Source organism: Metopolophium dirhodum, chromosome 4 (assembly GCF_019925205.1).
Source record: "Metopolophium dirhodum isolate CAU chromosome 4, ASM1992520v1, whole genome shotgun sequence".
NCBI lineage: Eukaryota > Metazoa > Arthropoda > Insecta > Hemiptera > Aphididae > Metopolophium > Metopolophium dirhodum.
This window is the reverse complement of record NC_083563.1, coordinates 6,577,017-6,589,526: the sequence shown is the minus strand read 5'-3', so window position 1 is coordinate 6,589,526 and position 12,510 is coordinate 6,577,017. Positions and strand designations below refer to the sequence as shown.

The 12,510-nt window shown below is 32.5% G+C and overlaps 1 protein-coding gene across 1 annotated transcript; it reads right to left on the bottom strand.

Annotated features, from left to right (window-relative positions):
• Window positions 1-11,070: 11,070 nt before the first annotated feature.
• LOC132942271 (uncharacterized) lies at window positions 11,071-12,005 on the bottom strand. Its single transcript, XM_061010542.1, is given in 2 exon segments — window positions 11,071-11,418; window positions 11,420-12,005. Coding segments are annotated over 2 exon segments (726 nt in total). The 5' UTR covers window positions 11,809-12,005; the 3' UTR covers window positions 11,071-11,081.
• Between the last annotated feature and the right edge of the window lie 505 nt (window positions 12,006-12,510).

Genomic DNA, 12,510 nt, shown 5'->3' with positions numbered 1-12,510 from the left:
GAACCCGTCCGCAGCTCACCCCTTGGCCGTAGACGACGGGCAAGATGACGGCGACACAGAGGAGGGGAGGATGTGAGAAAGAGCACGGACGGTGCGCGGCGGTAAGTCACCCACGCACGTTCTCCGGTCACCCGCGGCGCGACGGGTTGTTCGCGGGCGTAGCGCGCTCGGTTGTCTTTAACGCGCGAGACCCTCTGGCGGCTCGGCGAGCGCCCGACTGCAGTTACGGTCACGTGGAGCGGCGGCGGCGACGGACGACGGTGACGACACGGCGGCTAGTAGTAGAGGTACCGGCGTGGGCAACGATTCCGCCCCGACGGTACACCGACGATGACGACGGCGATGGCGACTCGGTACGACGGCAGCGGCGGAGACCTTGGCACGGGGTGAGTGGTATGGAGATTTGCGTGCTAGGAACACGGGGACGTCAGCGGCGCCGGATCCAAGGAAACCTAACGGTTTCAGGGTCTGGCGGCGCGCGACTTCACCACCACGGCGGCGGAACGAAGAAGCGGCCGAAGGGACAACGCCAGGGCGAAAATTACCGAGAGTTGAGGATCGCGCTGCGGTCCGCTGATTCTCGCCTTTTCGCCCCGCGGTAATCCCGCATTGGCCGCTTCGCTCGTCCCCGCCGGTTCCGCAGCACAAAATCTCGATTCGCTCGCTCCGTGTCTTCTTGGTCTTCGCCGTCCGTCGGCAGAGTTGTCGCGCCGTCGACCATCAACGCGCACAACATCGCGCACTATAGCCGCCGTTCGTCGCCGACATCCGTGGTCGCTCCGCGGCTGTATCGGTTTGGCCTCGCCGGCTGGGCAAGGTCGTCAAGCGTCCGAGCAAACGCGCCCGCGACATACTCGGCAACCCGCGGGACAGGTCGTGAGAACGTGTAGAGGTGACCAGTGGCCAATAACATTGCATATATCCGCACCAAATTTCGCCATCTTGCATCCTCTCCCCCTTGTTGATTGTGTCCTGACCTCCTGCCCGACGTATTTTTTTTTCCTTTTATTTCTTTAAATTATTTCAAACTGTCTAATTGTTCATAAATTGTAAATTTCGATTTTTTTTTTCTTATTCTCGGCCCTTTTTTAATATATTATTGATAGCCAATGTGCTAATTTTTTTCAACCAAAACACTATTTCTGTTTTGTAAAATATTTTTTCTACATTTTTGTATTATTTTTTGTTTTTGTTGTTAATAAATAAATTTTGTGAAAACAAAAAAATATTTTTTTTTCGTTTTGTCGAGTGTATATCTAATCATTTGTTACAGATTTAACGACTAAAAAATCGTTAGAATATATAACTTAAATAAAAAAATTCGTTAGTTAATTATACAGAGTATAAACGTACTATAAACGCTACACGGATATTATAATATGTACCAAGAAATATTTAAGCCATCAAACACTAAAGGTGACGAAAACTGTTGAATAAATCAAAAATAACGCATTACACCGCGGCGGGAACGACATGGACAGTTGTATAAACTATACTATACGAGGGTTCTAAATAACAATATGTATTTAATAGTATATAGTTAATACAAAATGATTTTAAAAAAGGTGGATACGTGGATGTTGCTCTGCTGTACAGTAGGTTACAAGTGGGTCACTGTAAAAGATGGTGTTAAATTCGAATTTTTTTAAATATGTTTCAGGTGAATCGTGAATAGCATTAACTTAATGCAAATGTAAATTCAAATTCAATCAACATTTTTATTATTTTTTTTTTTTTTTTAAATAAACACTTTTTTATACTAATGTTTAATATCTTATATTTATTTTTTATATATGTTTATAAAAATTAAATTAAAAACCATTTTTAGTAAATTTTATACTATAATTTTTGGCATTTTATATTCCTTTTTTTTGCATTTTAAGTTCATATTTTGCATTTTAAGTGCATATTTTATTGCATATTTTTGACATTTTTAATGCATTTTTTAAGGTTTTTTAGTGCATTAAATTCACAGCCCTAGTAATAGTAATAATAGCAATAGGTAATCTACTGGTTACTGGCTACTGCATACCACAATCATTATATTCTATTGAACTTTTGAACTGGTAAATAATATAATAATATTAAATATAAAATCAAAAATGTCAAGGCCACGAGACAAGTTCCGAAAATATTTATCTGGTAGTGAAAAATTAAAAAAAAAAAATACAAATTGAAGAAAACATAAACTCCATTCGTGGTTCGTTAGTAAAGTTTTTGAATAAACCGAAAATTTTATCCGATGATTCCGATGTTACGACACAATTACATGTAAGTAGTACTTATAAATTTATAATAACACTACCTATTATATTTATATTTTATACATTTAATTGGTGTAATTTTTACTACCTACCAATATTAGCTGAATACTATGCCCGTAACTACTGCTTCAGCAGAACGATCGTTTTCAAAGCTGAAATTAATAAAAAAACTATCTCCGAAGCACGTTGTCACAAGTAAAAATGACCAATTATTAAAATATGATGATATTATTGATCAATTTGCGGATATAAAGAGCAGAAAAGTTAATTTTTAATATATTTTTATATTGTACCTATTGCTATATTTTATATTTGTTGTCTTATTTTGTCAATATTTTTTTGATAATTTTTATTTATTAGGTACATTAAGTTTGATTATATGACATGGTGCGTTATTAGTTAATTTACTTATTCATGTTGTTGTAGGTGCAAGGTACTATATTTGTTAAGATTATTTGCGCACATTTGAGTTTCAAATTTGGGGAGTATAGCTCCCATATGCGATATGCAACTGACGTGCGATAATGACATTTTAGGCATTTTAGGCCCCGCCATTTTACTCTGCCCCGGGCCCCGCAAATCGTTGGGACGGCCCTGGCCTGAACGCCTTTATATCGTCATTGTGTTAATATTCAATAAATGTCAAAAGATTTTGTATTTTTTTTATAAAGTTAGTTATTATTATAGAATAGAAATTCCAATTGGTATACTTAAACAATATAATATTATACAAGATTAGCTTTGGACTGTGTGTTCGTTTTTGGATAACACTGTAACAGAATGCGAAAAATATCGCTTAGCTCGAAAACATAACTGTCTCAAAGGGTGATCACAATATATACTATAGTGCCATAATGGTGACATATTACAATACAATTTCGGAGGGTTGTCGTTATTTTGGAAAGTTAACACAATATAGTATGTTGTACGTACCTATAATAAAATATAATTTATACATGTGTGTATGATTTAGGGTGTTCACAAAACGCATTCGGTTAATATATTATACATAGATATCCATTTGAAAAATGAAAATAAAATTCACAAATATTTTATGTATTATTATCGTCCCCATCTCTAAATGCACATTAAACTCTATAGTTTTTATAACATTATTTTTTTCTTTGATGGAGGGTAGCGTTTTCAGAATTAATCTCAGGATTTATTTTATCATCACCATGAAACATTATTTTTATCACAATATTATAATTTATAATGTAAAAAAATGTCGTCAGTTGCGTTTGTTATTAATTATAGCTTTAAACATAAGTTAATTATCTGATTATTTAATTACAATACTTATATACTTGTGTGCTGTACATTGGTGGAAACTGGGAGCTTATAGCTTCCCCCCCCCCAAAAAAAAAAGTCCGTAAATCACCTACTTGTTTAGTTCTGTGGGATCTAATAACCCCTCCCCCCCTCTGCTCACATTGATGAATTTTCGCCTATGGTGTTGTTTCATGACGTGTCGTATATTGTAGAGACTGGAGGTAGACCCGAGGTAAAACCCGAGTTGAATATTATTTCAGTCGTTTTTACATTCTTACCTTTTATAGGAACTATTCCGGGATATATGCGTACTATGGTGTCAATGGACAATGATGTTTTGTTAAACTAAAAGTGCCACGGTACCTATATGTAATCTTTGAGTCATTCCAACTTGGAAGGAACGGACGTAGAATCGGCGAGCGTATACCATCGTATCAGGTACCTCATCACTAGTTAATAGTGCCATTCTAATTTATTTTAGGGTGTCATTAGCTAGAGAGTACGAGGGTAAGGCGTAGTATCATTCTATACGGGTGATACCACGCGTGTTATTCTTTCTTCTGCTACCTAGAGTAATTCGACGGGTTTCCACTTTCCAGTACACCATGTTCGCGTTCCGTACAATAATAATACGCAATGAGCGCGTAGGTAAAATAATGTTACACGTTATAGTAACAAGTTATCTAAAAGTTTCATATTCAACTGTATATTGTGAAAACCCGTCGGTCTGAAGCTCGTTTTCTCATACATTTGGATTTTGGACACTTGGCTCGGTATCATTCGATATCATAGCTACGTTAGTTTTAACTCATGTAACTATAGTCTCTCAGGTTAGCAAAAAACGACCATCACAGATATCTTATAAAATAAAATAGATTAATTAACTAGATCGCTAACTCGCCATAATGGTTACCGGTATTATTCCCAAATCGAAATACCCGAATGAACTTTTTCCCAAATGGTATTTTGCCCGAAAATCTGAAAACCCGAAACCTTTTTTCCCAAACGCCTTTTTCCCGAATCGAAATTCCCAAATGAACTTTTTCCAAAAGTCCGTATAACCTAAATCTATTTTCCCGAACACTTTTTATCCGAATCGAATAATAATATTAATATTATAATAAATGCTGTAGTGTAATAATTAAATATTTAAAAATCGATCATTTATAATACGTATAAAGTGGCCAATTGCCTATGTTGTATAATAAAAATAAAAACATATAAAAAGCGGGTAAGTGGATTTCGCTCTAGTGTACATAGGTTACAAGTGGGACAATGTACAATGGAATGTATTAAACTTGAATAAAATGATATAATATCATTGTGTAAGGAAAACGATTCTGAGCAGAGACGGTTTATCAGTCTGGAATTTTTAAATTTTTATTATTTATTATAGCCTTTAAGTAGAATTACTATTATAATATTATAATTTATATTCATTGCTACGGTGAAAACAAATCGTTAGAAATTAAAATCCCATTTTAAGCGGTTTTTCGTAATTTGTCAGTAGTTTTTCTAGTGGCATTAAATAACTATTGAGAAAATCGAAAAATGACCTCTCTAAAGTACCACCTTGATCCAATTTGCTAAAAGATAAGATATTATATGTTGAAATCAAAGCACTCTATCTGGTAGAAATTTTGTATACAGGATATAAAAATAAAAAAAACACCATTGTAAAACCACTAGCTTTCTCGTTCCGCTCATAATCTAAAATAAAATAAACAATATAATATTTATTACAAACAAAATAGTATTATGCACGATCGCCCTCAGAAATTGTAGCTCCTGGTATGCATTAAAATCAGCAGTAATAAACCGTGACAATATACTATTAATTAAATTTTGAAATTTTGAAATTTATTATTTCGGAAACAACAACCGTCGGGAAAAGCACATTCAGGAAAAAAGATTTCGGGTTTTCGGATTTGTGGGCAAAATACCATTCGGTAAAAAGTTCATTCGGGAAAAACGGCGGGTACCCACCTATTATGATAGGTATAATATGTAGAAATTATGAATTTTGTTTCAGAACATTCTGAACATTCCGTGCCATTGCTTATTATTAAGCCATCAAGGTATTATACATGTATACATATTATATCTGCATACCTTTATATGTATATATTTATTTGTATATACATTCCTAATTCATAATACGAATCAAATTCCCACAAAGACGGTAGAAAATGACGTCTTAATGAACTTCAATGGCAAACATATAGCCGCAGTCGCTATAGTTACTAGTTAGCAATCTGGTTTACTATCAATATATATATTTGTGATGGCCATAAAACTATAAAGGAGCGATTAGTTAGACAAATAAATTTGCGTTGGTGTCCAAGGTCGCGCTAGATATTATTATCAGATTTATTTTTTACAGACTATAACATGACGTATTGTATATGTATAGTTATTTATTTTTTTAGCGATTATAATGGAGATAATGTTTTATTCAATAAATTCTTGGTAAAATTATCAGATCATTTCTTACATAAACGATAAACCCTATTCATAAATTATAATTTAAAAAGAACTTAAATTTTTTTCGCAAATATTAATCTAATATTATTAAAATTAAAAATTGTTTTACCCAAATTAAATTTGTTATTGAATTGAAATTGGTGAACAAATTAAAACAATATAGCTGGAATCAACTTAAGTTTATAGAACTGAATAGTGAATTTATTATAGTATTGGGAAATTTTAATTCAGGGTACCTATCAGAATATTAGGTATATTATCTGTTGGAATATAGATACCTATATATTTAGTATTTTTTGAGTGATAAAACATTGATATTTGGTAAATAAAGTTTCATTTAATTTACTTAATATGGAATATAAATATTGAAATTTATAAACTGTAATGCGGAACAATTTTTCAAAAGCAAATTCAGAATTTTCAATATAAAAAGAGCGAAATGTATAATTTTGAACATAAAACTTGACGATCAATACAAACAGCGTATATGCTTTTGGGCACATATTATTAGAAAAAAACATTTTCTTAAAAGATATATTATATTGATAAATACAATCTGTTTTACAGTCTTCAGGGGAACAATAAGAATATGTGATAACTGATAAGCGATAAGTGAATATAATCATGACAGTGATTTGCTTTGCAGTGACACTTCCTATTTGTTTTATTATTATTATTATTACTTATTAGTGTAATAAGTCTATTCATCACTTCCATACTTCAGTCGTCTTGGGTGGGATTAGTGTGAGTGCCAAGGCAAACGCGAAACGTCTTATTGAAAAGTTTTTCTTCTTCCTGAACAGTTTTTATAATATGTAAATCAGTGTGAACTGTGAACGGTGTGAATGTATGATTTAGATATGTATGGCAGGGAATTCGTTATTTTTCTTTGGGCATTAAAAAAATATTATTTTTTTTTAAACTTTAGTATAACATTTTATGGTGCACAGAAATAATGACAACGTACTATATCATAATATGCGTGTATAGTAAATAATAATAATAACATAAATATAAGTCAATAATCGAGTATAGATCTATAGTAGTATTAGTACCCAACTGCAGTCTATATTTTAAACAAGTCAAATGACTGCTATATGGTTCATGACAGCCTCGGCGGTGTGACTCGAGCAATGAGCAATGCCTGACGGGTTATATTACTAATTAGTAATTAGCGACGCGTGTCTTCGGATGTCGACCGGAATCAAATTAATTATTAATACAATATTATTAATCAAATATTTAACACCCACAGTCACAACGGGCGCCATGCCACCGCGCAGAACCGATCACAATCATGAAGTGGTTGTGGCGTGAGAGTTAATGATCAAAATACGGAAATTGAAATGTATTTCACATATCTACGGTATATAATATAATATGTACCGTAGTGTATCGTAGGTACCTACACCGTCCGCAGTAAAATATTAATTATTTCTATCTCGACAGTTCAGAATGTGTATTATTCATGCACTTATATATTATATTGACATTCCCATATTTAACGTGCGTGACGTTTTGCCTACGTGTATAACTGTCGCATGTCATCCCGTGACGATCCTTTTCGTGATGCCTACAATAATATTGTTTTTGTTTTTTTTCGTTGTTGCAGTATGATCGGCGATTGCGAGCACGGCTACAACTGCGACTAACGAATGACGATATGATAACAACATAGGTACTCCTCGTGGCCGCAGGGCTTACTATATAGTAAAATATCTCATGGTAGATCTCGACCACACACACAGTTATAAATTATAATAATCTTATTGGCCTACGTTCATGCTATATTATAATTGACCAAAGAATGCGCATACGTCAGACGACCAGCAGTGCACTGCGGTATTTGTTGAAGATATTAATATGTACACAAACATTGCAATGTCTATTAAACTAATATCGTGTGCATGTGCGCACTTATGACCGGCAGGTATTAATTGTTTGGTGATTTACACAGGACGTATTTTGAGGGGTGGGCGGTTGGCGACTTATTATTTAGGGGGTATCGACGGTGAGGCCCAGTGGCGTATATACAAATTATTTTCACTATGGGCCAATTTATCACTAGTCAAGCATAGTACGACTAATGTAGCCATAACTTATCATATTTTAGAGAGCTGGGTATAATTATGACATATACAATACAAATAAAAATTGCACAATTTAATTTTATAATTATTAATGTAAAATTATTTTTTTAATTTTTTTAAAAAAAATATTAACAATGTAATATATATATATTTTAATGTTATCTTACTGTGAATTTAACATCAAAGTCATCAAAGCAAGTCCTGACAATCTAACATTTCCTGGTTGATTCCCCAAAAACGATTTTAATCCACCAGCTAAATTAATCACGGTAAAAAACTGTAAACAGTGTAAATAATACATGAAATACTTTAATTGAACTTGCAATTTCACTATGGGCTCTGGCCTAGGGGGCCTCCCCCCTATATACGCCACTGGACTGGGGCCCCTGGTAGCCAATATTATAGGGATTTAAGGGCGACACCATTACAACTGCTGCAGCGTCCTCAACCTACAATACATCGTCCGTCGTCTTTTGTCAGTTAAGACACATCGTGGATCTTTTTTTTTATCGTATAATGCAATTTTATGTAAAAATCGACGTTATTTATACCAATTATTTTTTTAATTAATTAATTTTGCTATCAAGCTTGGTAAAATATTATTGATTTGGACATTTGTTATTTTGGTCACGGATAATATGAAATTATTTTATTTAATCTATTAATCCGTCACATTACTACAGTAGTACAGTCTACAGAACAACATGCTGCTGCCGTATTGATCGAATGTCGAAATCACCTATTTTATGTAAGGTAAATAAAACTCCATGAAACTTAAATAATTAAGTTTCAAGTGCAAACGAAACTTAAAAAAGTAGGTACTTACCTCAACTATTGACTTTAATAATGAAGCATTAAATTTAAATTAAATTAATTTGAGTCCTATACAACAATATAATTGAATAATTGTGGAAGAAATATTTGTTTTGACCAAACCTGACGCTAAGAAGAAAGACAATAGAAGTCAAATAAAATTACTGTTTGCTGTTACGGAAATTAAGTGGAAGGGTATAATGCAAGTAAAGAAAAGGAAAACTAAGAAAAGAAGATGAAGTTACACAGAAACAAAACGTAGAGATGAAATGAACAGAGAAAAGTATCTTAAAGTTGCTAGAAAGCCCAAAAATATCCTGAGAAATCAAAAACATGAACCAAAAAAAGTTTACCTACTAATTTGTTTGTACTTATTATTACCTTTCGATTATCTAATTATCTCTGTAAGTAGTCTTATACTCTTTTCTAATGTTTTCAAGATTATGGCCTGAGAGAGTAAAATATTACTTTGTGTTACGGAGTGGTATGAGTGTATGTGACTTATGACGGAATAATCTACCATATCTTCTACAAAAATAAAAATTATATTTTGTTAAATATTATAGACCCTATACTTTTTCTACTGCTGATAGATTATTATGCATAAGTGCATTACAATTTACAAATGTATTGAGTAACAATTTTTAAAACAATTTTATTGATACCTACTTAATTTAGTTTAAACTAAAACTCTTTTTTCCCTGACACCTGATTGTATTCCGTGTATTAATCATTGTTCATACAATAATATGGTTTCGAGAAAAGTATAGTATAATAACATTATGTCATACAATAGGTATATTATAACGTAAATGTATAGGTATTGAACATGCCACATGGCAAATAGTGTAAAGTATACCTATACAGTATACAATATATAATATGTAATATTATGTTTATGGTATCGGATAGATATTTATGTGTATTTTAATCGGGTGGTCGTCATCATCCCGACAACGGACATGATATTATTTATATGTAAGTGAACCAATAATATTTGCGATTATCGCTATAGTCTCATTTAAATCTAATATATAAAATTCTCGTGTCACAATGTTAGTTATCATACTCCTCCGAAACGGATTAACCGATTTTTATGAAATTTTATATGCATATTCAGTAGGTTTGAGAATCGGCTACTATCTATTTTTCATACCCCTAAGTGATAAGGGTTGTCCATAAAAAAATAAAAATAATAATAGTGTATTATATTATATTGGTTGCTATTGGTTAATCGGACATGTTTGTTGATTTGTATTATTATTTTTTGTCAATATATATATCATATGAATGTTTGTGTGTAGATTAGACCTCTGGGAAGAAGATAGGCTAATTTGAAAAGGGTTAAATTTGGTTTTTTTAATTTCGGATTTTAGTACGGTTATGTTAGGTTAGGATTTTGTATTAATTGATTATATTAATCCACCGTAAGTGGAATTAAGTAAAAACGACAAACTTGGTATAACTTTGATACTCTAGAGTTAAATCATACACTTACGTACAAACAGCACGGGGTCCGCGATATACCGCAGGTAGATTGCCTACCTGATAATATACCGCTGCGAATCAGAATTTTTATTCCGGGCAACAGAAAAATTAAGATAAATCTAGAACATCGTAAACCTAATTTTAAATGACGCATTGAACAAAGTTTGAGTCATTTACAGTTTGTACATTTAACGGGTAACGAAGTAAGTGCACGGGATCAGCTAGTAATAACACAGATTATATGAAAACAGATTGTGCACTTCCTATGCTGCAATGTAAAAAATGAATAAGGTGTTCTGATTGGTTGTCTCCCAAATCAGTGTGACCACAAATACCAATGCTAATTTATTGTATATACTTACATACCATAATATTGAAATTTGAATTATTGAATTAAGCTAAGTGAACTTTTCAATTGCAACTCAATGCTCATAATATTGTACTTTGGTAAAAGTAATAGAAAAGTAAAAAATGCAAATCGTTGTCTCCAAAAATATATTAATTTAAATTTATCACAATATCAAACAATATTTTTACAATTAAAAAAAATTAGAATGTAGGTAAATTACAAATACCTTATACTTTTTACTATAAACAATTAAATATATTATAAATTATAAAAATAATTAAGTACAAAATTTTATTACAAATGGCTTTCTTTCTAATTTATTTATAAATTATTTAATATACACAATTTTCTATTTTTTTTTTGTTTTTCTGATATTAAATTCCTATTTAAAAATTTAATAGCAGCATGAATCCTAAATCTTATAAAATAATTAATTAAATACTCTTTATTAAATAGTGGACACGGATGTCGAAATACAACATTAGTCATGCTTAACTTTAACTTAATACCTACTTCATTTTCAATAGATAATTGTGGAAACCTATTTATAAAAATGTTTTCTAACTCATCTATAAAAACATAAAATTCATGTTGTGGCATCATTAAATTGCCAAACATTGATTTTTCTGAATTTTCATATGCTTTGAAATAACAAAGTAAAAGAGTCATCCAATTTTTTTTATGATTTTGCATAATGAATACAAACTTCGCAACTATGTTTTTCAAAACATTTTTTCATCAAAAACCCACAGACATATATAAAAGCATTTTTCTCAGGCATCGATAAGTTCCTATAATCTGGGGTATCTATTTTAAGTGTATTTTTAAATTTAAATGGATTTTTATCTTGAAATATTATTCTTATGGTTTCGTCATTAAAAGAATCAGTATTTATTTTAGATAAAATTTCATCCAAGTCTGCTATGCAATTGGCATTGTCTGAGTGAGTAAAATAATTAAGACAAACATTTTGTTTAAATGACCAGATGAATTGTATGGGAGTTGGATTAACATTATTTCCATTATGTACCAAATAAATTTTTGTCATATACTCTGTTATCACTATCAGGTGAGCCTATTGATTAAGATTATCAATTATAATTTCTTATCACGGGACCCAACTGTCCCCATCCCAGCCACCAGTATATGACAAGTTTCAAATATTTTTAGTTCGTTGAAATGGTCACATTGATTCTGGCGGTGATCATATCAGGCCGTTTTTTGTTTACATTTAAGTGCACAATCTGTTTTCATATAATCTGTGGTAATAATATATTATACTTGATACCGGGTAATAACAATATGCAGCGGGGAATACCACATTTCAATCTTGTGCGATCCCCACCAATTCTGTCACTCGAAAGTCGAAAATATACGAATGATCATGTATTCATGTACAACACATCGTCATGGCGTAATTCAACTACACTGTACATAATATTATTATCTTGTCCGTCACATTTGGGCACAGTTGTAGTGGTAGTCCATACACACACACACACACACACACACACACACACACACACACACACGCACACGATATCATTAATATTATAATAAATATCCCGCCGTAATATACGATACGCGGGATACACAAGTACACAACACCGGTGCCGACGACGCGTATATCATCGTGATCCGTGTGCGTTCGAAAATAATAATTTACACAGTGCCGCCGATGTGATGCAGAGCGATTATTATTATTATTATAATATATTATAATATGTATAATATAATTTATAATGTTATT